The 27,949-nt window shown below is 42.7% G+C and overlaps 2 protein-coding genes across 3 annotated transcripts in view; one reads left to right on the top strand and one right to left on the bottom strand.

Annotated features, from left to right (window-relative positions):
- The first annotated feature begins 9 nt into the window (after positions 1-9).
- CCT5 (chaperonin containing TCP1 subunit 5) lies at positions 10-8,023 on the top strand. The gene is made up of 11 exons (XM_015618324.3): positions 10-177; positions 1,063-1,123; positions 1,216-1,380; positions 1,875-2,073; positions 2,825-3,017; positions 3,914-4,063; positions 4,390-4,509; positions 4,897-5,082; positions 6,083-6,220; positions 6,607-6,787; positions 7,739-8,023. The coding sequence occupies exons 1-11, from the start codon at positions 73-75 to the stop codon at positions 7,864-7,866; spliced, it is 1,626 nt and encodes a 541-aa protein (XP_015473810.1). The 5' UTR covers positions 10-72; the 3' UTR covers positions 7,867-8,023.
- A 3,304-nt stretch (positions 8,024-11,327) lies between these two features.
- The window catches only part of LOC107200195 (serine/threonine-protein kinase SBK2-like), a 22,597-nt gene continuing 5,975 nt past the window's right edge, over positions 11,328-27,949 (bottom strand). Inside the window, exons 2-4 of one of the 2 annotated variants that reach the window (XM_015618326.3) lie at positions 26,349-26,544; positions 25,417-25,619; positions 18,001-25,159 (exon numbers count right to left, since the gene is read on the bottom strand). In XM_015618326.3, coding sequence (XP_015473812.1) covers positions 24,590-25,159; positions 25,417-25,619; positions 26,349-26,544 — 969 coding nt within the window. In that variant the 3' untranslated portion in view covers positions 18,001-24,589. The other variant, XR_001519544.3, reaches the window with a different exon arrangement.

Below are 27,949 nucleotides of genomic sequence, written 5' to 3'. Positions count from 1 at the left end.
CGCGGCTTCCGGGCGTGTGCGGCTTCCGGGCGGTGCGCGGGGGTGGCGGTAGTCGGAGCTGGCGGTGTAGCCATGTCAGCTATGGGGACTCTGGCGTTTGACGAATATGGACGGCCCTTCCTCATCCTTAAGGATCAGGAGCGCAAGACGCGCCTCATGGGGCTGGAGGCGCTCAAGGTGAGCGAGCGGGGTGGCCGGCGGGGCCGCCCACAGGCCCGCTCTGGCTGGACCGCGCCATGCTGTGCCGTGCCGTACCATAATGCTGCGGGGGGAGGGGGAGGGGGAGGGGAATGGGAATGGGAATGGAATCCGGACTAAGCTTGTAAACGGGGGAGGTATGGAGGAAGAGAGAAGGCATCGCTCCGGGGCTGGGAATGCGCGGTCTCCGTGCGGTGGATCCGCCCCGGAGCCGCGGGGCTTTGGGGCCGTTACCCTCGTGGATGCAGCGCGCCCCTCCCCGTGGCTCCGGCCCTGCTCCCCACTACTGCCCTCCCCTCCTTAGACCGCCGCCTGAAGCTCGGCCGCCGAAGGAAGGCCGGTGCTGAGTGCCTATGGTACAAATCCCGACGAGGAAAGGAGTGGACACGGGAACTGAGAGGTTGTGGATGCCCCATTCCTGGCGGTGTTCAGGGGGAGGTCGAATGGGACATTGAGCAATCCGGTCTAGTGGAAGGTGTTCCTGCCCTTGACAGGGCAGGATCTTCAAGGTCCCTTCCAAGCCAAACCATCCTGCGATGATTCTATGATGGGCAAAATTCCAGTGCCTCATTTTTTAGTATTGCCGGCTTCTGTTGCTCCCTGCTTTGAGCGTTAGGGCTGTCATTTGGCTGCTCTGCTTTTGCATGCTTTAGGCAGAGCCAGTGCAAGCAATATGAGAAAAGGCACAGGAAGTGTTCCTGTCATAAAACCAATACACACATACTGATTCTTTTCTAATCACAGTTGTTGTTAGTTAAATTACAGCATTTGCACCACTTGCTGTGTTTTCCTTAGCTTAATATTCTGATTTCAGAATGCATGATAATGATTTAATTTCTGTCTTTATTATCCTTTGTTTTACAGTCTCACATAATGGCAGCAAAGGCTGTAGCAAGTACTCTGAGAACATCCCTTGGGCCCAATGGTAATAATAAAAAACTTTTAGTGCCTCTCTCTTAGTAATTGTTGGGAGGATTTTCAAAATTTTCCTTCATCCTTTGAACACGTGTTTTTTAGGCTTGGATAAAATGATGGTGGACAAGGATGGTGAGGTGACTGTGACAAATGATGGTGCTACCATCCTGAATATGATGGATGTGGATCACCAGATAGCCAAGCTTATGGTGGAGCTGGCTAAATCTCAAGATGATGAGATTGGGGATGGAACTACTGGAGTCGTTGGTAAGAAAGTATTTTAAATTTAGCTTCCTCTTTCAGGTTTAAAATCAAGCTGCTTCAGCTATTAAAAAAAAATGTGAGAAATAACAGTAGCTTTTCTGTAGCACTTCTTTGGAGTATTTATTTTTGCAGTATTCCTGTCAGTTCTTGTATTAGAAGTCTTCTAATCAGGAAGAAGTCTTTTGTGTCTTTTTGAAGTTTGATTACATTTTAAGGTAGTGCTGAGAGCCCCCTTGATACTTTGAAAAGTTTTCTGCATAATTTTCTTCTGTAATCTCTTTTGTCCTTCCTTGATCCCTAGATTTCATTTTGTTCTTAATATAATGTGGTTTTCTTGCTAAGCAAAGCAGGTAGGGGTTTTTCATGTGGTTTTTTTTGCTATTTAGGAAACCTTGAATTTTTAAAATATTGCAGAAAAGGGGTCCTTTTAATCTGTTGATAATGTACTTAAAGTTATGCTCCAATCAAGAGTAAAACTTTTATTTTTTTTTTTATAGTTCTGGCTGGGGCATTACTGGAACAGGCTGAGCAGTTGCTAGATCGAGGCATTCACCCCATCAGAATAGCAGATGGTTATGAGCAGGCAGCACGAATTGCCATTGAGCATCTAGACAAAATCAGTGACAGCTTCCCAGTTGATCCACAGAACACTGAGCCTCTGATCCAGACAGCAAAGACAACTCTGGGCTCTAAAGTGTAAGTCACAAAAACTGAATATTGAATGAATATTTACCCTTCCATTGAAAAGCCTCTGCCTGGAAAGAAGAAATCCTGGTGTTTTGGGGGATTTTTAAATTGTTTGTGTTATTGGAGTGATTCTGAAGGCTCTTCTATGTTTTGCTTTGCCTAATTCCTCAGTGGACTCCTGTCTTGGGATAAGAAATTGTGAGTCCTTTGTCACCAAAGCGTCAGTTCCATGAAATTGAACAGCTGCAGTATCAATTTCACTCTAACCTGATAGTTCCAGGTTTCTGCATCATAACAGGTTCAAAAAGTAATGTAAATCTGTTAAAAGTAATAACATGTCATCTTTTGGGGTTTTTTTCCACTAAAAAAGTTTTAACTTAGAATGGTTCAGTTTCCTTTATGGGTTCTGTGTGTAGTTCATAAATTCAGACATTGGAAGGGCTTCCTTTGGAGAATTGTCTTATGAGTGGTTTCTGTTTTTTGAAGGTTCTTTTAGTAGTTTTGTTCAAAATCTGTGTTGAGACTCCCTTGATAAAGGCTCCTCACACTGACCATATTGTGTGTTCTGTTTTCTGCCATAACCAGCACCTTCTATTTCTGTGAACAAACAAGCAGGACCACCTCTTTTAATACAGTGTCTAAAAGTTGATTACTATAGTATATATATATATACTTCTTGCTTTTTAAGATTGATAGAGTCACCTTTTTCTTCCAAATTGTGGAAATGGAGTACAACTTGATTATTTTTTTTCAAACCTAGAGTGAACCGCTGTCATAGGCAAATGGCAGAGATTGCTGTGAATGCTGTACTGACAGTAGCAGACATGGAACGTAAAGATGTTGATTTTGAGTTGATCAAAGTGCAAGGCAAAGTGGGTGGTAGACTGGAAGATACACAGTTGGTTAAAGGAGTGATTGTGGATAAAGATTTCAGTCATCCACAGATGCCTAAAGTAAGTGATGCCTGTGTTTGTGTGTCTCTTGTGTGTAATGGCTTAAATAAGAATTTCTAGCCTACCTCAAATGTTGCCCTAGTATATATTAAATATTTATACAGTCTTGTGGTTTGGCTGGCTTTTCACCCATATATTAACAGAGGAAGAGGCAAGGAACGTGAAATTTTCTATATTGGAAGAGACTGAATTATTATTATATTGAGAACTTGTGGTGGAAGGGAGGAGTTACTGTACTGGGAGGAATTAATGTACTGTACTGCTACCGTGGTGCAGGGTTCTGTGTTATGTAGAAACAGTTGTCCTTGGTGTGTGATATGCTTAATATGCTTAGTGCAATGCAGTGTCAAAATTCTTAACCTTATGGGCTGCTATGTTGTCCTGTTAGGAACACTCCTAACAGAAGCTGTCCTTGTTTTATGTTTGGCATAGGAAAGGTCTCCAAGTCTTTGGGCAGTTTACTACTACTGTTTTAAAATATTTATCTAGCAGGTGACAGTGTTTATCCTGTAAAAAGGAAGACTGGTAGAAAATATCAGTTATATAATAGCTGAAAAGTTGTTACAAAGATGAGTAGTAGTCTCAGTGGTCACAGTGGATAGGGATGGTTTAAGTGATTTTTTCTTTAGTTTTTTAAACATTGAACCATTATAAGGCATGGCTGGTAAAGATTGTTAAGGGCTTAAACAGCGTCTTGTAGCTATGGAATTTGCTGGAAGAGGTTTATTGAGACTATTGACAGAATTATTTAGTTAACTGTAGAATAAGTCAAATGATCTTCATTTGTCTTTTCCTGTGTTTGTGTTTATAAAGATACATCTGTATGTTTTGCAAATACAAGAAAGATATGTTAATGAGGTAAAAAAAAATTTTTTTTTTTTTTTTTTACTTGCCAGGAGCTAAAAGATGCTAAAATTGCAATCCTTACTTGTCCATTTGAGCCACCTAAGCCTAAAACCAAACACAAGCTTGATGTTACATCTGTGGATGATTACAAGGCACTACAGAAGTATGAAAAAGAGAAGTTTGAAGAGATGGTGAAGCAGGTAGCCTTCAGAATTATTTCTGTCTTCTTTGTTTTTCATAGCCTTTAAAAAAAACCAGCACAGTACATTGATTTGTTCCTCTAAATGAGCTGCTAATCCTGGTGGGAAGCAACATACAAGCAGTTTTAATGCTATGAATCAAAGTTAATTTAATGTAAGAAAGAGATACCAACATGGTTTAAAATATATTTTGATCTCTGTGTGTACCAGAGAGCTCTTCTTGAGAATTGTCTTTTGAGAAAATAGGGAGAATAAAAACCATAAAGAGTGTTTTTCATTCCTTTGTTAGCTCTGATCAAAAGGTTGATGATTTTTGTTGCTTTTAGATAAAAGACACTGGTGCAAACCTTGCCATTTGCCAGTGGGGTTTTGATGATGAGGCAAATCACTTGCTGCTCCAGAATGAGCTGCCTGCTGTTCGTTGGGTTGGTGGACCTGAAATAGAAGTAAGTAAAACTGGGCTTTGTACTTCCGTTGTTAAAACATTTATGAAGTAACAGGCTGTACTAGCTAAAAGTTCAGGCATATCACTGCATACCTGTGTGTATGGGTGGGTACTGGAGAAAAATCACTGGGGATTTGTGACATGAAGGGGATTATGGTTTATAATTGGAGCATATGTATATTACTTAATAAAAGTTTCAGGTGTCTAGGAAATTTTCTGCTTTTGTCCTGCTGTTTGCAGAAGCAAAACATTGGCTGAAGTACTTGGAAGTGAAGGGAAGATAACCTTTTGGAGTAGGCATTTGACAGATGCTTTTCCACTAGTTTTATGTTTTGAAAAACTACAAGGAAAAATCCTTTTAAAATAACTTATGGCTGTTTAACTTCAGTTAATCGCCATTGCGACAGGAGGGCGCATCGTGCCTCGCTTCTGCGAGCTCACAGCAGAGAAACTGGGCTTTGCGGGTATTGTCCGAGAGATCTCCTTTGGAACTACCAAGGACAGAATGCTCCTCATTGAACAGTGTCAGAACTCCAGAGCTGTGACCATTTTCATTAGAGGAGGAAATAAAATGGTGAGATGCTTGCTTTGATACATAGTTGCAGAATGTGTAGTTGCTTTGTGAACCATATTAGTACACTCTTCTCCACTTGGTCTGAATTTTCCTTGCAGTGTGGGCAAATAGGAAGGGGTAAGGCAGTCAGGACAGTGTGTCAGAAGTAACTTGTTAGATTTACATCCTGTGTCTTTAAGTGAAAACTTCTGTTTTCTGTTAGACCATATATTTCATAAATACGGAAATAATTTTACAACTGGATGCTCTTGATTATTTTTTCTCATGAGATGGCCACATTTATGAGTGTAAAGACATACAAGCATCTTTGAAATATTTGGTTTTATTGTACTTAGTTGTATCACTTCTGATTTAGTCCAGTTAAAATAATTTAAAATAAAAACTCTGAACTACAGCAGACCTTATTATCTCCACACCTTATAGCCCCCAGTCCCTCAGAACTCAGACCACTTTAAATGCTTATGTACTTAAACTGGGTTTTAGTTGCACTGTTAGTGTTAAATTGTAGTTATTATAGGTCAGGTCCTACTTTAAATGAAAAACTGTAGGGGGAAAAAAAGAGCCTGAAATTTTATTTTAGGAAAGCAGAAATACTGCTTTAAAGGTTAACATTTCTGTTAAATCTACATTTCTTGAAGCTGGGAGTTGACAGAAACTGCAGTCTGAAAATAATGTTGGCATTTAAAGTTCAGTGTGTCTTAGTTTTGTGTCTTGTAAACATGCAAGATTGTAAACCTTATCATGTATGTTTTTGTTATTTCAAATTCAAATTATTTAACAAATAAGAATATAATTTTGTGTATATTTTTATTCCTTCCTTGCCACTGGATGTCTCACATCCCCTATTTTTAAGTAGTGTAACATAGCAATAGTAGAGCTGCATTGGAGCCATGAGAAAATCTTACCATTTATTTGCAGTTTCCATGTCTGTATTAGGAACAACATCTTCACAGCCTTCAGATGTGTGTATTGTCAAACACATGCTGTTCTGTAATTCCAGATCATTGAAGAAGCAAAGCGCTCTCTTCACGATGCCTTGTGTGTAATCCGGAATCTCGTTCGTGACAATCGTATTGTGTATGGTGGTGGTGCAGCTGAAATAGCTTGTGCCTTGGCAGTCAGTGAGGCAGCAGATAAGGTAAGAAAGGAAAATTTTCTTAAAGTTAAAATTTTCTTTAATATATGAAGGATTGAGGCTGCCTTAAGAGATTCCAGAAGAACTTCAAAGTTTTTCCAGAAAGTTCGGTAAAATGTGCTTTCTGACATTCTGTGATAACCAGTGTTAGAAGTTATCCTTCTTGTCTCTGTAAAATGTCATTACCAGTACTTTTTTTCCTTCTGTGCTAGGAGCAGTTTATTTTTTTTTAATTTTCAAGTAGTTACCATTCAGAGGTATTTGTTTAGTTGCTGTATTCCAAATAAAATCTGTTTATTCTGTGTCTATAATTTATATCTAGTACAAAAATATGCTTTTACTAAGATTGGAGTTTAATAGCTTATGAATTTGAGTTTCTTTTCCTCTAGTGCCCATCTTTGGAACAGTATGCTGTGAGAGCTTTTGCAGATGCCCTGGAGGTAATTCCCATGGCCCTCTCAGAGAACAGTGGTATGAATCCAATACAGACAATGACTGAAGTGCGGGCAAGGCAGGTGAAAGAAAATAATCCTGCCCTGGGCATAGATTGTTTGCAGAAAGGAACAAATGGTAAGAACTGCAATGTGGAGAAGGAGAAGCATAAAATATTTTCTTTCTCAAAAGATCAAAATGCTCATTGTGGTTTTATTAAACCTGTGTATCACTCAGGTTATCCTAAGTCTTGTGCCTTGCCATAATAAATGGGAATGTGCTTGGAGCGTATATGTATGTCTACCATGAGGAAAATGTTTAATTGTCTGAAAACCTGTTTGGTGGCAAGAAAAGTTGAAGATGTTGACTGGTATTGTAGTACAGGAAAGAAGGCTGCTCTTAGATTGACAAACAAGCTGTGCTTTAAATACTGCAGTTTTAGTGATCCAGTTAACTCTGCAGTCCTAGAAACAGTTGTTTTGAGAAACAGCTTGAGACAAAGTAAACAAAAGGCTGGAAATATTTGTAGACAATGATGTTCACATACAGGTTTGTATATGTCTGCATATATAAACCTTGAGCAAATAAGTGAAGACTAATAAGCCGGTATATAAAACCTTATTTTCAACTGGATCTACACTTTCCACCTTCTTACATACTCTTGGTTTTTTTCAGAAAAGAATGTGGTAAACTGTTATTTGTACATTCATAACCCTTCTTTGATTAGGTGTGCCTGCTTGATGGCATTTGACCTTTCACTTCTTTAGCATTTGCTCAGCCTTTAGGGTGCTTTTAATATATGTGTATGGAAATTTTGCTTTTCACCATTCTGCATTACTTTTTGAAAAGCACACCCTAGTTGAGAAAAGAGTTGTATCTTAGTGTCCTAGGATCTTTGGTAAGAACCCAGATGTAAAACTCCATTTTGTTCAAATTATGTTTGTAAACCACAGTGGCCACGAGTAGTAATCTCAGAACGTTCTTTAAAATCAGGTGGAATTTACTATTACTAGTTACTAACACTTGTAGGTTTAAGTGTTATATCTAGATTTCACAAGGGTGTCTAATTCTTTGGCTTCCTTTTGGCAGATATGAAGAAGCAGCATGTTATAGAGACCTTGATTGGTAAGAAACAGCAGATTTCTCTGGCAACTCAGGTTGTTAGAATGATCCTGAAGATTGATGATATCCGTAGGCCTGGAGAATCTGAAGAGTGAAGGTTGAAAAGCAGGAAACATTAAGGGGCCACAGCAGTAGCGAAGACTGTAGTATTCTGATGCTTCATCTTCAGCTATTTATTCTGGACACTTTTTGTTTCACATACTGTAATGGCGAGTTGTTTGAAATAAAACAATTTAGCACTGGTGATTTCAAGACTTGTTTCAGAAGTATTGTTACATTTTTTCTTAGGGTGACTATTAATAGAAAATACTTCTTGAATGTATAGGGGGAAAAAATAATGCAGCAATAAAATGTAATGAGTCATTTTCCATTGTTCCTTATGGGGAAAGTGCACAGATTCTCATTTTAAGAGGTCTGTCATTCTTTGATGAAGCTTGCAGAAATTTTAATTACTTATTTTAATTAAATATTAACTAATTGTTTTAGCCTCCCATGATTATCATATGTTAAATATATTAAGTATGACGTTTCAGTCTGAAGATTTAAAGGAACTGTATTCCATGCTTCCAGCTGCTTCAATTTTTTTCTCTTGTTGCTCTTTTCCTGATTTTTGAGGGTTAAGGAGGGTTTTTTCCCAGGGCTATACACATTCAGCCAAGTGAGAGTTTTTCCAGAACTTTGTCTATAGTACCACAGCGCACTTACTCAAAAGGTCCGCAGTATGATACTAGAGTAGTAGAGTAAAATTGATCAGTAAGGTGCCTTGCCTGTGAAACTATCAGTAAGAAACTAGTGGCAGACCAGAACTAATGTACATTTTTTTTAAAGATTTCCAAAGTGAGGGAAGTGTTACAAATACCAACTCAGCATGACTTGTGTTACATAGGGCAGAGGAAGCTCTACTGGTCACTGTTTGCCAGCTAGCAGGTCATGTTCTGATTTGGTTTTGCTGTGACTACCGTTGAGTCAAACAAAACCCTTCAGTGACTGTCGATAGAGGAAGAAGGGTAGAAACGAGAAACTTACGGATTACAGGACTGTTTTTATTTCTAGAACTGTTTGTGGATAAATAGTGCAAAGCTTTAATGTCATTGATAAAAAATTAGTAGTGGGTGTTTCATTATTGTTTTGCCTTTTCCCAAATTAGCTTCATTTAGATGCAGTTTGATGGACAACAACAGTTGTTTACTGTGCCAAGTTCTGGCGTTCTGAATCTATTCAGGGATGTAAGTGTGACTCTAAAAACCTATAAATATGTGGGCTCATGTAGAGCCATTTCTTACTTTGTTTGCTAATACAAAAGGAAAAAAGCTGTAGGTAGAACTTAAAAGGGAGCAGTGTACTTGTACTAATGTACCCCTTTCACCTCATAGTGAAGTTGTCCATGTGATAGGAAGTGAGAAAACAGTTATTCCAATTTTACTCGTTTTTAATCTTCTGTCCCTTGGCATGGTTGAACCCCCTTTACCCTCTAAGCCCCACATAGTTACAGGTTTTGACTGTAAACTGCTACTTAATACAGAAGGAACACAGGACAAAGTACTTTGAAATTTGAAAAAAATACTTTCAATTTGAAAATAGAAATTATGGCTTTACTGACCCTGCTTGAGGAAATAAACATTTTCTGCTCTCTCTATATAAATATTTGTTAATGTTCAACTAGATCTTAGTATGGAAGTCTGAAGCTTGGTAATGGGACTTTGATAAAATTGTAAGAAGTAGAAGTTACTATTTTTTTTCAAGGGTTTGTACTTTAGCATAACAAATACGTGGCATTAGCACTATCAGTACTGCATAGAGGCAGCTGGAGGACAAATGGCTTTCATCACAGCATGCAACTGGAACTTTTAAACCAAATTAATGAAACAACTTCAGCTCAAACTGGTACAGTTTCACAGCAAGAGTATTGAAAATTGTGCTTGACAGAACAGTGAAAATACCCATATTGGTAATTTGTGTGCGGTCTGGCTCTGGAAACATCTGAATAATGACAAGGTTTGGGGAGGCAAACACTGATCAAATTAATCATGGTGCATTGGTAACCACTGGGAAATAAAAGCCTGGCCTGGTGGTGTGTTTGGAAATGAGGTCTGTGCGGCCTACTTTTCATGTCTTGCCCCATGACTTCTGGGAAAATGCAGGGTTCACCACGGGAGGGCAACATCCACCCATCACTGCAGTAGCAGACTGCATCTGTATTTTTTTAAAGCAATCTGAGGCAGCCAGCAGGTCTTTCCCAGCACCACTGACATGGCACATGGATGTCATCAGCAAGAACTTCCCCTCAAGGGTTCAGTTACTTGAGTAATTTCATCCTCTAGATCCTCTAATCTAGAGGTAATCGATCCTCTTAGATCCCAGTTTTCACATCTTCCTAGGACCCTTAACCTAGCTGCCTTTATGTCCTGCTACTTCTAGTTCCCCTGATACAAGCAGCCCTTTCCCAGCCTTGTCTGTTGGTCCCTCTTGCTGTGTTCTGAAGCCTGGGTTCCCTTCCTCCTCTGATCTCACACCTCTGGGCTGATACACTTGTCTTTGCAGGGGCACAAGTTAAGGCTGCCAGGAGCACAGTGCACAGCACACAGACTTGCTCCTTTGCAGTCACACTCAGACCTCAGCAGCTGGGGGTCCATATGCATTCAGGGGTGAGCTTTTTACTTAGGGTGCATCACAGCCCAAGTGGATTTTTTTTCAGGAATAGGGTTAAGCAGAGCTGTGAAGCAACTTTCTTGTTTCTTTCAGACACTTTTTAATACAAATGCATTCTTCCTCTGTTGAGGGAAAAACTTGCTTTTTGATAATTTCTGCATACTGTGTGGGGAAAGATGCCTTATAATGTGTACAGTTCACATCCCAATACTCCAATGTGACCAGCTCACGGATAGGATCTTAAGTGGAGCAAGTCAAGCAGGTCTTGCTAATCTGCAAGTCTATTAGCTCTCCCTCTAATATCAAAACATTTGAATATTAGGATACCTATTTACCTAATCTAGTCTGAGTAGCTCCAGAACCTATCTGGGCTGTATGTCCTTATGCTAAGTCTGCACAGAGAAGGGGCCACCATAGTAGCTGCTCTCCTCTGTGGCAGGATGGCAGGGCTGTCCCTCGCAGTATTAAAGATTGCTGTTACCTAGGCTGCACGGATGGTTTTTATACCCTCTTGACTCATCATCATCATCTGAGGAGCAATGATTCAGTTGTGAGGTTTGGGTCTAAGAGTCTAGGCTTGTTTGGCCTCCCTGCACAGAAGTACCTCTCCATGTCATGTCTTGGAGGGTTTCCCAGGAACTCTCTTCCAGGGAACATGTCTCACCATGTTAAACAGCTAATTAAATAGATTGACAGTGTTTGCTTTATAGGCAACTTGTCTCTGTGATATGAGACACTTCACTAAACTCAAATGACTATGGAGTACAGCTTTAGTACATTCTCTGTAAAACATGGTGTCCTGGTTTAGGGCAAATTTGGGAGACAACCTCCGAATGGAGTCCCTCTAGAAAGCAAATTCAAGTGGCCTGCCCCAACTGGTTCGGAAAAATATTTCCTTAGAGAAAAGTGGAAAAAAACTGTTTATTTAACAGAAATTGAATAATATTAAACAATGAAACCTCTTGCTGTTCGAAGAGATGGCACATCCAAAAAAGTCCTTGTTGCAGGGTGTAGCTCAGATCACTCAGGTTCTTATCAGTCCCTCCTGCACTGGAAAGTGCTGAGGCCCAGGCCTCGATGGACCACAGGTATGAGCTCCCAGTGTTTTTCTGGATTTTCAGTCCAGAGCAGGTTTGAACAGATCCAAGGGAAAAACAGTCCAGGAAACCTCCCTGCCTCAGCTAGCTAAAAAACTAAAAGTAGAGGAGAGCTCTGTCCTGCTGTCTGTCCATGCTGCAGACAACACAGTCCGGAGCAGGATGTGGGGGAGTGAGTGTTCTTTCTCAACACAAACTGTGCGCTTCTTCTTTCCCCCGCTTTGCGCTCAGAGCCAACCTTAAAGGTGCAGAACTTAATATATAACATCAACAAGGCGACTGGGGATACAAGCTTCACAAAGTCACCCAATGACACATGGACTCTGTGATGCCTGCCTGGTATACATGCACTAGAATCTGTGTTCCTTGTGAAATTCCTGCCTGAGCTATTTGGGACCAGTTGTTTTGTGTTGACCACTGACATTTGTGTTGCAGTGAGGCTTTTGGCTCACAGCAGCACAAGCGCTGAGAGAAACAGGTCTTGGCCAGTTCCCTGGTGCCTGGGTGCTCACTGATCATGAGAAAATGCTGGGGGTGGGAGAGAGCTGGGGAGAAGTTCTCCCTCTACTGCTCCAGAGCTGCATTTAAGCTTAGCCCATGGCCTTGCTCCTTGCCTGAACTATGTCTCAGCTATGCCTGTGCCTTGATGATACTGATGCTGGTTTGACTTTCTGGCTTGTCCTCAGTCTTGCCTTATCAAGTTGGACTTCTTGGTGATCTTCACTTTTCACTGACCCTGGTCACTGTGACTGAACATGCTCTGCTTTTTTCTTTTTGGGTACCTTGAAGCCAAAAAGCTCTGGAAGAGAACAATGGCCCAAAGTCTGAAAAGAGAATTTCAGCTAGCCATTTAATGAGTTGTTACTCTTTGGCATGGGCATCTCTCCTGCAGTGTACAGTCAAGAAGGTCTGTTCAAGCAAAAGAAGAGTGAGCAAAGGAAAGATGGGAAACCTCAATTAAGTCAGCACAGTCTGCTAACTTGATCACAGGGAATGCTGTGTATTGGGAACTTAATTAAGGATGTAAAGAAAAATATTAGAATTAGGAAAATAGATGTCAGTATGAGTAATGCTATCGTGGACTGCTAAAGACATCAGCTCTGAGGGATGGGGTATTAGCCGATGTGCTCCCTCCCTCCCAGAAAAGTCAAGCAGCTGAGTAAAACAGGATTTTAAACACTTGGTGTTTATTCTAAGTCTTTTTCTGTTTGAAGTAGGGCCTGTAATGGGATACAATGGTTTTTGACAAGAAAAATAATTACTTCTTCAGTGTCATCTTCTAAGTATTCCAATGCAGTGGCTGTATTGAATTGCAAGAGGAAACAGCAATGAGGAACTTCCTCCTCTGCATGAACTGGCTGTGCTGCCAAGCATGATATATTCCCTTCCCTGGACTGCAATATGTAGTAGTGTCATTCTCAAATCCACAGGGGAGAAAAAAATATATTAAGGACTGCTACACTTAAAGTCTCCACCTATCTGCAGACTCCTCCTAAGTCAAAATCTGCTGAAAGCTGGGAAGTATCTTTGAGGAATTGTGACTATATGCTTGCCCTGTTCTAATAACTGTTTTTTTTTAAGAGACAGGATATCGGATTAGGTTAAACTGTTGGTCAAATGTGGAAGAATAACTAGGTTGAGACAAGCTCATCAAACTTTGTGCTGTACATAAATTTAGCTGATGTAAAGAGCAAGGAGTAACTGCCTAACACTGATGAACTGGCAGATTCTTTCTGATTCTCACAAGGCAATTGTCAAAACTATGAAGCTGTCTAAGACTTTTGAAGAGGTACATCTAAGATTTTTAAATTTTCCTCCTTTCCTGGAACACAGTCCAAAGTTACAGGAAGAGTACATTCTGTCCATAGCCTAATTTCTGTAAGAAAACAATTAATTATTATACTTGCGTCAATCTTGTACAAGTTCAATAACAAAAAACTTTAATTCATTAAAATTTACAAAAATGCCACTGAAGCAGAATTGCTTTCCTTCTTCAAATATTTTGACTAGTTGGATATTAAATGAATAGTCATGAAAAGATTTCCCTGAATTCACATTTAATTTGAAATTATTTGGTTTTAAAAGAAAAATAATTATAGCTCAAATATTTTAAAATCTGGTTTGAATTTAAAGATTTTGTGATTTCTGATGCAGAAATACACCATGTGAAGAAAATGGTCTGTTTCTCTAAAACACGTAAGTAACCAAGCTGATTCCTAAAAAAACATCATTTATCTTTTCACTCCAGATCATGAGGGAGTGGTTTCCCTGCTGGCACAAACAGAGCCCATGTACACAGGGACATTATCTAGTGTCACCTCAGCTGTTCTGATCTCAAGGTATCAGGGTCTCACACTATCTCAGTTTCAAGATTTGATTTATGTGCCTTATGGCACCTAGTTCTCAGAGTCTAATAAAAAACTGCCCAACATTAAAACTGCTTAGTTTCCACTCTCTAAACTCAACTGTCTCATGGTGAAATTCTCTACTAGCTACTGGTACTCATCACTCACTGACTCTTCTCATCACCCAGCTCACACGTGAGAAGTCCTCTGCCATCTCCTGACCATTCTCCAACATGCAACACTGACCCCCCAGCTGCCTGCTCCCAGGTGTGTGTACCCAAAACCAGCAGGAGCTGATGGTCCCCACCCTCAGCTGGATTTTCCAATTAAAATAATGCTTCTCCAAGGACTCTTCAACCATGTCTTGATGTGCTCACCCCCAGAGGTCATGGATTCTCCCTGCTCTCTGCTGGTCTTTGAATTTGAGTCTTGCTCTGAGGCGACATTAGCTGGTTTGTGTTTTCCGCATTCAGCTACTGTGTTGGCTGGCATTTTGCAAGTGCCTTGACTGGACAGTTAGATATGAGATCCTCTCATTAACACGTCTGCTGTAATTGGAAGAAGGCCAAAGGCCGGGAAAGGCAAGTTTCCACCACCGTCTTTGGTTTAAAGGTATCACTAAAGGTTAAGTGAGTGCAAGTGCTAGTGACTGGGAGTGAGCACAGAGGGACAGAAGGTGATGCATGGTGAGCAGTGGGGAAGCAGGACTGACTGAAATGACTGAAAACCCACTTAGGAAACATCCTTAGCTGAGTAACTTCAACAGAAGGTTGCAATGGTACATCCTCTTAATGCTCACTATGCTGCCTTGCTTTTCAGCGACATTGACTCCACTCCTAAGAAAAGCTACTGCTGCAAATCCCATGGGAGTTTCATTTTTGACTCCCTAGGATCTGAGTCAAGCTCTCTCTCTCTTGCTATCTCATGCAGAGATCATGCGAGTGCCCAGGAGATGGACAGATCATCACAGCCTTGCCTTCTTTTCCTTGACAAAGAAAATTTGCAGCAGTTTCTTCTCTTTTGCTAATATAGAAACCCATGTAACCTCCACCTCCTGATTGTTTAGGAAGAGCAGAGAACAGAGGATATACCTATTTCAAAACTGAGCAGTGAATATTAATGCTTTTGAATAGAAGTGCAGAAGTTAACAGGGACAACAAAGCGCAGAGGCTGTCACAGTGATTTCATTCCTTGGCTAAGCTAAGTATGAGAGAAGATGAAGCTCAGTTCTGGGGGGAGCACTTTAGAGCTGATGGAAAACAGGTCATGTTACTAAGTCCCAGGCAAATCTGGATTCCTGAGGCAGGAGTTATAGTGGGTATGGGTGCTTGAATCCTTGGCACACTCCCAGCACTGGAAGCTTTAGCTACTGCAATGCAGCAGTGAGAGCATCCAAGGGACTGAGATGTGGCAATGAGAATTCCTGTAGTGAAACAGTCCCTTTAAGGTAATGCAGAAAGTAGATCATACCTTGCTCCAAGAAATTAAAAACAAAACTGTAGACCTGAAAATTGAGAAGCTTTGAGAAGGTAAACCCCTTTCTTAGCAAATATTCTCAGCTATTCCCTTATCTCTAGCCTAGTGACAACTTGGTAAGGAAAGAAAATGTTTGAATGTGAAGAAAATCCAATAAATTATTCTTCTCTGAGGCTGTAAAGTCTGTCTCAAGACATATATTTCCTGATTTTCTGTTTTTAAATGCTTCTTTTCAGCCCTATGGCACAGGCTAGAAGTTGTCTGATTTAGTGACTGCCCAGATATGACAGGTGCACTGGTGCTTGCCTGACAAGCTATACAGAAGAGCAAGATTTACTCCTCTAATCTAAGCAATATGTGTCTACATAAGTTCTTCCCTTGTCTGCAGCCTGACAGGTGGTAGCCCTTGCTGCATAATTCCAAGAAAATTGTAAGTCAATGAAATGGTGACCAGATTTATCTCTGAAGTAAATATATGTTCAAATCACAAAGAAGCTAAGGCTAATGAGGGAGATTTGCAAAGCAACAGCTTAGTGGACAGCATGAAAATTTCTTCCAGTATCCCAAGAGATCCCAGAATAAAGGGAAGAGCAGGAAAAAAGAGAGGAACAGTATCCAACTTAATGTGAGGCAGCTTTGCAAATGCTCTGGTTTTGCCCTTGGTAAGGAAAGGTTCATCTCCTCTACAAAAGAGTTTCTAATTTTACACTTTTTCTTTACCATCTAATTAGGAGTACCTATGGGAAATTAACAGTTTCCCCATGCCATTTTCCTCAAATTGTAAGAAGAAGCTCAATATTTAGAAGCAGGGATATGAAATCCAGTCTAATCCAACCTGAGCATTGGTCCTGACCTGTTACTCTCCCCTGCATAATTCTAATACAAGAATGATACCCAGCCACCCTCTCCTTGCTAGCAAGATGAAAACACTCCCAAGAGCCACTAAAGAACAACAACAAAATCTGTATCAGAGCTTGGCAAAATGAGTAACTACGCCAAAAACTGGAAACACAGGAAACTGGCCCTGGGTCCATACAGGCATTATTGTCCTTACTTTCCCTAATGTGAGGTAAGAAGAGAATGAGTGGAAAGGAAAATGAGCAGTCAGGGTCAGCACTTGCAATTCTCTGCCTAACTCTGGAAGAACAGTGATATGTCTAATGATTAATGAGACCTGAAGTCAGGATTACTAAAATATTTTTCCAGCCTGCTGGGTGATTCATGTTGCAGCTCAAGACTTTGCTTTGTATCCAAACTGCTTATCAGTGAGGTTTCCACACATGGAACCAAACAGATTGGTGGTGGTGGTGGCAAGCTACCCTCTTGAGGTGCCACCATTCCTTCCACTAGTGCCACTTGGCAGCCCCCACACACCACATGCTATAAACTCATCTCTCTCCTGTCACAGAAAGAAAGGAAAGGACAGGGGCATCCTGTTACAGCCAGGTCTCTGCCAGCCCTATCCAATTCCTGACATGCCCTTGTGTAGCCAGGAACCAGTGGGAGGGTGGCAGGCTGCTCAGAGGTAGGGCATAATAGCTGCCTGTCATGGCTCCCACTTCATTCCCTGATGTCCATTATGGAGCAGCACAGAAGAGACCAATCAGTTCAGCAGTTCCTGGGGCAGCTCAGCAACAGTAAACTCAAACAGGGATTGGCAATGAATACCTTCAAAGACATGCAGAGAATCACCAGGAGGTCCAGCTTCCCTCTGCACTCACCTCCCCTGGTGCTGGGAATAGAAGCCATGCAATGTGCCTGCTGAAGTCCCCTCCTACTCCACTACCAGCAGTACCCAAACAGCAGCTGCTCTTCGTGCAAATGTCCTCTTACATTTCCAGCTGAGGGATAAACAGTCCTGATGGGATAAAGGCACTGCAGACCTCTCTGAAGCACAATGATTAGTTTGGATGTGAGAGAGGGGAACCTGAGGACATGAGTGCATGCTGCTTCTTTCTACAGTCCCCAGATCAGTGATGCAAGAAGGTAAACTGATCCAAATGAATGGCACCTCTCCCAAATCAGTGAAAGGAGCCACTGAGTTGTACAGTGCTGCTTCTTAGAATATAAAATCTTCCAGGTTTGGTATAAAGGGATATTACATTTGCACCAGGATGACCCCAGCAAGGGGAAAATGTGGATGGGCAAGTGATACAGAAATAGAGCTGAAAGTGTAAAAAAAGATTTTAAAAAATGCAAGAAAGGGAGAGAAAATAAACTGTACCATAGATGTAAAATCCCTGAAAGTTCCTTAGAGCTGAAGAAGGAAAAGAGTCCCTGGTAACTTCCCTTCTTTCAATGTAAGAGATGTTAGTCCACAGCAGTGGGAGCACTGTAATTTTACCAAAGCCTCAAATCCACGGAGTAGCTCTCACCATTCACCTGGGATAATCTGTACCTCTGAGGATAGCACAGCTATTCTGATCATGTCTCCATGATACGTGTGTCTGCAAAAATGCTGGACTAGGACAGGTGTGTGTCTGTCTGTAGTTTCATCTGTCATGTAAATCTGGTGCATTGTAAAATACTTAGAATACTTACTCCTGCACTTAATCTGTATTGTCCAGTTCAAAGGCATGGAGGTCTACCATTTTCTCATCTTGCTCACTTCCAGGACTTTGGGCAGGTAAACAAATCCATACCTCAGAGAATTGACCTGTAGGCAACAAAGGGCTTATCAACTATAAAGGTATGAACAATTAAATGTGTTTTGGTTTCTTCAAAGAGGATTCATCAGCCAAAAGTCATGAAGCAACTAGAGAAAGGGGTGCAGGGTAAAGCAGAGAGAGGCTCTGCTGAAGGAATTGTCAGGAGTTAAGCCTGTCCAGGATGCCCCTGGGAAGAGAACTGTGAATTAGTTCTTCATTTAGCAATCTCTGTGAGATATACTGTCCTGAAGAGGAAGATAAAATAGTATCTTAAAGCAAATGTCATCTGCAACAACTGATAGTGACAGAACAAGGGGATGTGAAAGCTACCATTTTTTCTCTACCTGGATTTTGAAAGAGCAGAATCAGCAGATGTGAACCAATGCCTGGACATTTCTGTCCTTGCTCTGCTTCCATCGGCTAATCTGCCAGCAGAAGGGAAGACAACCAGCTGTGCCAGACACTGGGCAACACTGGGGCCAAGGACACAGGACTGCTCAAGCATCAGCTTCAAGACATCTGCACCACCTCTAATCATGGCAACATGACTGCTTTGCTTGAAGCCAGCTCTGTATATCTAGATGTCAGATACACACTTTAAAAAACTAGTGTTTTACCACTCAAGGTCAATTTTCTCCTGAGCACCTCATTAAATAACTTCAGTCATGAATCATTTTTCATGCTATCCCCTAAGAAATACGTCAAAGTACAGGTGGAAGTTGTACTCTGAGTTAGCACACAAAAGGTGGCTACCACAGAAGCTGCAGCCTTGTGTGAGTCTACCCTGAGACACAGGTGCTAGCCAGAAACACAAGTCCTTGGTGGGGGGAAGCTTGTAAACAGCAAAGAGGATTTGAAGTGCAATTAGTCTGTTTGACAGCCATGACTGCCTTCTGTCACCACCCTGGGCCAGGCCAAATCCCCTTTCCTCCCTCTCTTGCACAAAGCTGTTTATAAGCTTATATGTTTATGAGCCAAGACACAGGGCTTATAAACATGCCCAGCTGCCTGTCAGCCCAGGGGAAAGAAAACAAATGTACCACAGCAACAGGCAGACCTGTATATGGGCAAGCCCAGATTATTGGCTGGTGTGCCTGGCTATCAGATCTTGGTGCATCCTAAGTAGGGAAATCTAGGATGCTGGCTGATACTAGTCATTAGGGGATTTAGTAGTAGTCTCTTCTCTTCTTGTGGTCAGCAGTAACACTGTGTGATAGCACAGCACATCACAAGGGGAATTAAAATTACAGTATGGGTAGCGAGGTACAGTGCAAGCTATGGGATATGAAAAACATGGAGGCAGTTCCTTTGATCTTCCTGTCTAAGGTATTTCCCTCTGGTTTCTGCATCTCCACCCAGGGATGCAGGATAGAGGTAAAAAAAGGCTAGAAGCTGAAACTCCATGTCAGGGACCAAGTATCTTGTGCCCCAAGTCACTTTCAATCGTGCAGCTCTTTGGCATGACAATGGCATTTTATGATTTCTCATGGCTTCTCAGCTACAGGCAGCTCTAGAAGACATCAGTTGGGTTGCAGTTGTCACCAACGTGCCCCTACATAAGTAAGAATGAAAGGTAACAAAATCCACCACTTTTATTTCCTAGCTACTTTCTCTTCCTATCCTTGTGCTCAGGAGAGTTGCTTATAACAAGGCCATATTTTATGGTTTTTAACAAAGCTTTGGTCTGCTTTGTCTTTGAAGTGAAAGTCAAAACTCGAGAACTAGCAGTGTGGGAGGAATTAGGCTCACACATCATGCAGTCCTACATCTGCCCTGTCATTTTCCCTGGCCTGAGATGTTTTCTCCCATTCATTTCTTGTAACTCATGCTCAGTCCTTCTAAAATCTCAAGCCCTGACATTTACCTGCAGGGTGGGAAGAGTCACAAGAGTGGTTAGCATGTGGTCTTGTTCAAGGAATGCTGGGGAATACCACCCTTCTTAAGAAACTGATTCAGTCACAGTAATGACATTTATGGGATTTAAGTAGAAAAGAATGGAAGTAACAGTTTTGGAGTTGACAAAGCAGAAGGAAAGTTATATGCAAGCTTCTGGAAATTACTCCAGAAGCCTAACTGCTAAATCCCTGAAGGCTGGATATCTACCCTGCTTTTAGTCATTGTTCCAACTTCCACAACAGAGTGACTTTCATTATTCTTCCTGTAGAAGGAGAAGATGACATTAACTCCACTATGCCATTTGTTCCTACCCTGCTGTTTGTTCTGAGTTCAGCCAGCATAGCAACACAGTCTCTATTTTGGGGACAGTTGCCCAAAAAATTTGCCTACAGGCTCTCTTTAGCATTCAGTATTTTAATTCTGAGATGATTCATCTGGGACATGGCTTAACCATTATCAGGACTTAGGTAATCACTTTCAAATCAGCCTGAATTTTCACATCTCTGTCTAGCAAGATGACTTCTTCACTCTCACTTCTTCCTAACAACACTTCCTAACTGGGAGAAGAGTTACAATCAAACTATCAGTTCAGTTAACAGATCCAGGACTCAACCCATCTGCCTGCATTGGTGGCCCATACTTTCCCTGCACCCTGCAGTCTCTCATCTGTATCATATTCCCCAGGCTGCTGCTGAGTGTAGCTATTGAGGAGTCACATGGACTGTATAGTGCAGAAGTGGAAACAGAATGCATAGTGAGGTGCACAAGGAGATCCAGAAATACAGAGCATACATCCCACCAAAAGCCATGGGATCCATGCTCCCAGCCTGTGCACGCAGTGTGCTGCAGGCATCTGGGCACCAGGGGCTGGATTCAAACTTCTTGGACATGTAGTCAGAACTCACAGTATGGTGAGCTCGGTAACTATCTGATTTCTCTCTTCATTCCATCCCAGAGAGGAGTGAAGTACTGCATTTTTCCCTCCTCTTCAGATCCACCTGATGCCCTTTTGGGGATGACACCAGATCCACCCCATCCCCTTTGCCTACATTAGCTGAAATGTTGCCTTTCACAGTGCAGGGCACCTGGCCAGCCCTCCTGCAGACAGAGGCTGCAGCTGCAAAGGGCTGGTGTGTTTGCACAGCTCTGTTCCATTCAGCTGCTCAGGAGGCACTGGGGGCAACCAGATCCTTTTCCAGACCCGCTGGGGATAGTCTTTGTTAGGTCTGTTTATTCATTGATTTAAGAAATCCAGCTGCAATTATGAACAAGCTACTGAGAAAAGAATCCTGAGTTGGGGACTTGGTTCAGGGCAGGGCTTTTTGCCACTGTGCTCAAATTCACGCTTGCTTCATTGCAGCCTTGTCCCCATCACCAGCACATGCATGATGCAGTCACAGTGCTGATTTCATCACTTCACTAGGCATCACACAACTTTCTGGCAGCAGAAACCTCTTCTACTGAAGTCTCAAGGCTCTTTGACAAAGGAGACGGAGAAACAATCCTGGTCATTGCCACATTATCCTGTCACATTACCTTTGTCAGGCAGCACTGAATCCCTGATCCTCATTGGCATATTTGGCTCCTGTGAAAAACCAGCCTGGGTCCTGATGGCATGGGCAGCTTGATTTGTTTCCCCAAAGATGTCAGTGTTCCATCAGTTCAGGTTTACTTTAATTTGGAGTAAATCCTAAAATCTTGCTAACCTTTGATTGTCAAACTGGTTTTGTATTTGGCATACAGTTTTGCTAAGACCATGCTGAGCAATTCCAAAGGAGATACATTTGGGAGCCCTAAACATCCTTAGCTACAACACAGTGTCTTTAAAATAAAAAATGTGGAATTGCAGCATGGCTGATACCAGACAGGACATATGAAGACTGCCTACACCAATCTCCTTCTCAAAAGAGGGACAGCTAGAGAAAGTTTACCAGACCCTTGTCCAATCATCTTTTGAATGTCTTCAAAGCCATAAACACACAACCAATGTTACTAAGTATGGTCACTATCACCATAAAGCCTTTTTTTTTTTTTTTTTTTTTTTTTTGTTTAAATGCCTTCCCTCTCACAATTTATACTTGTGCCTAGAAGTATAAAGAAGTACAAGATCCACCCTTCTCCCCTCCAGACATTCCCCATTCTCTCAGCCTCTGCACATATGAGGGTTTCTTACAGTAGGCAAGAACCATACTAGTGGACTGTTTGGCTTCAACCTTTCATGGCTTCTCTTGGATCGTTCTCAAATTAAAATAGGTCATTAGTAGGTGGTATTTTCTTCTCAACATTCTATACCATAATCAATTCACCATCCAGTCTTCCTATTTTAGATAGTTTAATTTGTTAGTTTCTTTAAGGTTTTCTTACATCTTTAAGCCACAGTCCCACCATGGGACCCAGTTTTTTTCTGAGCTGTCTCCAGTTTTCCAGCTTGCATGCAATTGTGGTGCCCAGGATTTCCCCATGAGGTATCAAATACTAATCACTCACTGCTACTTCCCACACTCATATTTAGGCCAACAGGAATCTTGTTAGCTGTTTTTGCTGAAGATTTCACCATCCCTACTTTCTGCCCCTCTTTGGCCATGCAAGGAGCCCATTTTTTTTTTTTAGTAGGACAACACAGTAAGAACTCATGTAATCTTGTGTATTCTCTGTGACTTGGCAAGTTTTTAGGGTCCTTTTGTAAGAATGACTTTTATTCCTGTTCCTTTTATTTAGTATGTTCCTACTTAATTATATTTCTCCTGCCTGTAAGAAAATGCATTTGGTTTGAATATACTTAGCAAGTTATTCAGATCTCTTTGAGTAGCTTGCTCTTCTTGCTACCACCCTATTTATGCTTATGTCATCTGTAGAGTTTTATCTGCTTTGTATTTTCCTTAAAATCACAGTTGGAAATGTTAACCAGTTTTCATGTAACAACTGATCCCTGGAGAAACCAAACAAAATAGAGCATTCCAATCAGACAATTATTTCTTCTGCCTATTGACAGTTCTCAATCCACTTAATCTATATTTTATAAACTTTGCATAGTGCATCTTCTGAATCAATACAACATATGATAATTCTCTATTTATCAATAGGTCATGCCTTACAAAAACTCTGTATGAGGGTATGAATTTACTGTATCAAACATGATTTTATTATAAAATTAAATGTCTCATTCCAAAAAGCCACATTCCTGTTCTGTAATTGTCCATTAGCAAGCATCTGTAAAAAAATTTCCATTATTTTTCACTGGATAGTTACCAGCTACCTGTTCTTTAGATCCACTGGTCTTAAAGCTTCTCCACTTGAAATATAGGAGCTGTGTTGGCACCTTAACATTCAAAGCCAAATTTCAGCAAGCTGGAGTTGAGCAGAATTTATTATGATTTCAAGTAATGAAAGATTCTGAGATGGAAGTAAGCAGAAGAAAATTGTATCCTGGACAGTGTGAGCATAACGCTGTTTGGTAAGGTAGGTTGGGGAGTTGGAAGGAAGACTCAAGGCATAAGTGATGCAGGGAGCAGGAACAGCACAAAATAGTAATACAGACGTGATGTTGCTGAGAGAGAAGCAAGCAAAAGGTGTTCACCAGCTGATGGATAGTGCTAGTAGAGAAGTTAATACTAAAATGCCAGTGGGTGAGAAGAAGCTGGAAAAAAAAAGACCTGGAGGTTGGGGAAGCATAAAAGAAAGAGCATGTGCAGGAAAGGACCGGAGATGAAAAAAAAGCTGAAATACTAGAAAGTATAGTACTGGGACACTGCATTTTTAGAAGTTATAGAGTGGAAAATGAGCTGTGGATGTTTCCAGCAAAAGACTGGGTTAAGTGCAGGAAGGGATTATTACCAACAGCAAAATCCTGGGTATTGAAAAGATGTAGAAAAGTAAAAAGTGCTACTAACCCTTAATTCCCTCTTTGCTACTCCTTTTCAGGATTAAAATGTGCACCTAGGAGGATACTGGGGCATTAGGAGAGGTCTGTGTCTAGAGAAGGGTTAAAGAAGGGAGAGGAGAGGGGAGAAGGAAGGTCTTCTAGAGGGGTAATGAGGCATCTAAAAGATCATGAAAGACATTGTCTTAGGACCTGAAGGCAGTACAAGGGAAGAGGTGTGTTTGGGCAGGCATGAGATAACCTCAATACCATAACCATTCCTCAGCCGTCATCCATGGCCACGTGCTGGGGTCTCCCCAGCCCCTCCATGCCACCAGCCTGAAGCCACCCTCCAGGGGTCCTGGTGCAGGCACAGGCAGCATTCAGAGACGGCCCCTGCCTTGGACAGCTTGTCCTGAGATAGCTCCAAGTTCTAACCTGCTCCCTGCTTTCCAACAGCAAGTGTGTCCCAACAATCATTTATTATGAGGGAAAACAAACGACATACAGAAACACAAAAGTACATATTTTGAGACATGGCAGGTGCTGCAGCCTAAATAACTCCCTGGAGTTCCTGTGGCTATGAAACAAATGGATGCTTCACACACAGTCATTTCTATGAGAAAGATGTTTTCAGAACACAGGAGGTGGCACTGGGCAGCACTGAGTCATGGGGTGAGGACAATCATCTGGGGAAGAAGCTTGACTGTGGCAGCAGGGACAGTGCTGCAGAGAAGTTTCTCTCTGAGTCACCATGGCCTCTCATTCCCAGGCCACCATGGTGCCCAAACCCTGAAGGCCCTTTGCAGGCTGAGACCCTCCTTCCCTCCTGCCATGGGGAGCAGGATCTAGGACTTCACAGCAGCCTCCTCACTGTGCCCACCCTCCAGCCTCCAAGGGCAGTCAACATAGCACAGCACCCCACTGACAGGGCTACGTTTGGTGGGATCTAGAGCCAGCAGGCCCCGCAGCATCCCAGCAGCCTCGGCTGTCAGGCGCTTCCAGTGCCGGGGCACATCATTTTCCAGGCCTGTCTCCTGCCACTGCATGAAATCCTCAAAGAAAGGGTCCTCTGGCAGGCTCTGCTCCCAGGGGAAGTAGCCAGTCAGCAGGCAGAAAAGCAGCACCCCGAAGGCCCAGGCATCCATGCTGCTGTCAATGGGCACTCCCTGAGCATCAGCAATGTTGCTCAGCTCGGGTGCAGTGTAGGGGATTACCCCAGCCACCAGCTTGAGCTTGGTACCCTTGGGCCGTGTGAGCCCAAAGTCAGTAAGTTTGACGAGCCGGCAGTCGGGATCGAAAAGCAGCACATTCTCAGGCTTGATATCACGGTACACCAGCCCCCGGCTGTGGATGAACTCCAGCGCACTCACGAGCTGCTTGGCACACTGCTTTGTGGCCAGCTCAGGAATCCCATCCTGTGCAGGGAGAGACAGGTGGGATGGCACACACAGGGCACCTCAGCAGCCCTGCTAGCTATAGGGTCTCACCAGAATGCTCAGCATTGGTAAAGACCTTTGCATTTCTCCCCTTGCAAGCCCAAGGCTGCTTTAGTGCCACAGACTCCAGATAGACCCACAGCCCATTGCCTTTACCTCCCACCCTCTGACCCAGACATCCTTCAGTGGGGCCAAATGCTATAGCCCAGTCCCCATGGCCTTGTAGCAACACTCACGCGGGGTTTGATGATAGAGATGAGGTCTTTGTGGAGCGCTGGTTCATAGAGGAAACCATAGTACTGGCTGGACTCAATGGCAATTCCAAACATGCCAATGATGGCAGGGTGCGTGGCGAGGGACAGTGCTACACAATACTCATACAGAAAGGTGTGCAGCTTTGTACTGGCTTTGGGGAGCAGCTTGAGAGCCATAGGAGTCCCTGGGGATAGGAAGAGTGGGTTTGACTCCTCTGAAAATCTCAACAAGATAAGAGAGATCAGCCACAGATCTAGGCAGTCACAGCCGCAGAGAGGTGTCTATTTCAAAGTTTGTGTGAATGCAAACAGGACACCTGTAGACACCAGGTCTGGAAACACTGGCACTGGCACTGGTGTGATTTTTGGGCCCTGGGCATACACAGGAGCCCTGGGCAGAGTAAGGACATTCAGGATACATGGGTACATCAGTCTGAACTAGGACTACCAGGAAAGAACAGTGTCAGGGCACTCATATGGCCAACCCAGGACCTTCATTCACACCCTCTGTCCATGGGCCTTAGGGCACCACTGCAGCTCAGGCTTGGGTCTCCTTGACTGAGCCCTGTGATAGGACTCCTGTTTCCATCTATATCACATGCATGCTGGTGCGTATCCATGAACTATCTGGATCCTGACTTGTGGATTAACTTCCTTGCTTTGACCTTGGACCTGTCTTATCATTATAATCTTGCTGGTATTCTGGGCTGCCCCCTGGGATCACCTAGATTCTGGCTGGATGTAATGGGATGGTTCCTGGCTTTGGAGGTTCCCATTGTGCTGGTCTCCCTGGGAATCCTCCCTGCCTCCCATGCTTGGTGCCTGGCCCCAATGTGCCAGCAGCCCACCCTGTGCCCTGGTGAGTGGAGAGGAGATAAGGCACAGTAGTTCACAGGGCAATGTCAGTTTCTTACCTCTCTGCCTGTGGGTCACTAGCATCACATGGCCGTACTTGCCCCTGCCCAGCTCCCGAATAACCTTGTAGTGCTCTGACACCTCAGTGTGCACCAGGCTCTGAGCAGTGATCTCCAGGAGCTCCTCTAGCTTTGTTGGTGCTGCTCTCCCTGTCACTGCTGCAGTCACAGCTGTGCTCTCGGCCATCACTGAGTGCTGCAGAAACACCACAGCTAGAGTCAGGAATATCACAGCACACAGAGAGAAAGCCAGATCAGACATGCAACACAAACCATGCAGGACATATTGCTGTCACTTGGAGCCTGAGCACTCTTGATGCTGCGCTAAAGTTGAACTTGCACTTTTATACAGCACATCTCTGGGCAAAGCTCCTCATCACTGAAAAGGTCTCTGTATTGAAGGGAACTTCCTTCAGCCCTCTAATCCTTTTGCCTAATATAGACAACAGGCAAAACAATAGCAGAGTCCCAGATTTTCAAGTGTGACCCAGTCACCCCACCTTGCTCTCCTTAGCCTACTGCAGCAAGACCTCATCTCTCTACTCAGAATTCCACCTCTATTGCTTACTGGCAAAAATCCTTGAGGTAACAGACAAGACAGACCTGTCCCTTAGGCAGAAGCACAGCTAGCATGTGACAAAAGGCAGAGTGCCCTGAGGAAGCCAAAGGGAGCTCACTACCTCACATGGCTGATGACGTTTCTGACCAAAAGTCACGCATCTGTGCAGCCAAGTAACTTATACAGGAAGTAACCTAGGACATCAATGGCATTTTGAACTATAGCCAGCTGCTTCAGACCCATTTCAGAGAAGTGTTTTTTCACTTTTCCCAGTCAGCTACAAGGCAGCATTTTAAGGCTTCTGTGGCAGCACTCTCTCCCTGTCCACCTCATGCTCTGAACAAGGCACTTTGGCCCTGGGAGTTCCTCCTGGCCTTGGAGCAAGGTCACAGAACCACAGTAACAGGACGGTCAATGCCAGAAAGTACTTCTTGGGGACCTCTTACTGCAACATCCTGGTCAGAGGAAGGTTAACTAGAGCAGGTTGTGCCCAGCCCAGCTTTAAATATCTACAAGGATGGAGGCTCCATAGCTGCTGTGGGTAACCTGTTCCAGTGCTCAATCATGTTTGTAGTAAAAAAGATTTTAACTTATGCTTAGATAGAAATTCTACTTCAGGCCCAATGCCTTTTGTTCCATCACTCAGTATCATCTGATACAGTGATACACCTGGTTGTGTGTTTTTGCAGGTATTCATATGCATCAATCAGATGATCCTCTCAAGTCTTCTCAACTTGAGGCTGATCAAGTCCCAGCCCTGTTAGCCTCCCCTTCTATGAGAGCTACTCCCATATCTTAACTGTCTTCATAGTCTGGATTTGTTCCAGTATGTCCACATCTCTCTTCTGCAAAGGAGCCCCAATGCTGCTAAATTCAGTCATTCTTCAAAATAGATAAATTTGGGAAAAAACATTTAAACCTGGGAAATCTACAAGGCTGTATTTCTACAGGAGCCTGAGACTATCTGTTGGAAAGTTTCCCTTCCCTTCCCTTCCCTTCCCTTCCCTTCCCTTCCCTTCCCTTCCCTTCCCTTCCCTTCCCT

The sequence above is a fragment of the Parus major genome, chromosome 2 (assembly GCF_001522545.3).
Source record: "Parus major isolate Abel chromosome 2, Parus_major1.1, whole genome shotgun sequence".
NCBI lineage: Eukaryota > Metazoa > Chordata > Aves > Passeriformes > Paridae > Parus > Parus major.
This window is presented reverse-complemented; position numbering and strand designations above follow the sequence as displayed.

Excerpts from the sequence above, each read along its gene's own strand:
- CCT5 (XM_015618324.3), top strand. The coding sequence starts at position 73 with ATGTCAGCTATGGGGACTCTGGCGTTTGACGAATATGGACGGCCCTTC. Across the intron at positions 2,074-2,824 it reads ACAACTCTGGGCTCTAAAGT|AGTGAACCGCTGTCATAGGC; the intron begins GTAAGTCACAAA and ends TTTCAAACCTAG. Across the intron at positions 6,221-6,606 it reads TCAGTGAGGCAGCAGATAAG|TGCCCATCTTTGGAACAGTA; the intron begins GTAAGAAAGGAA and ends CTTTTCCTCTAG.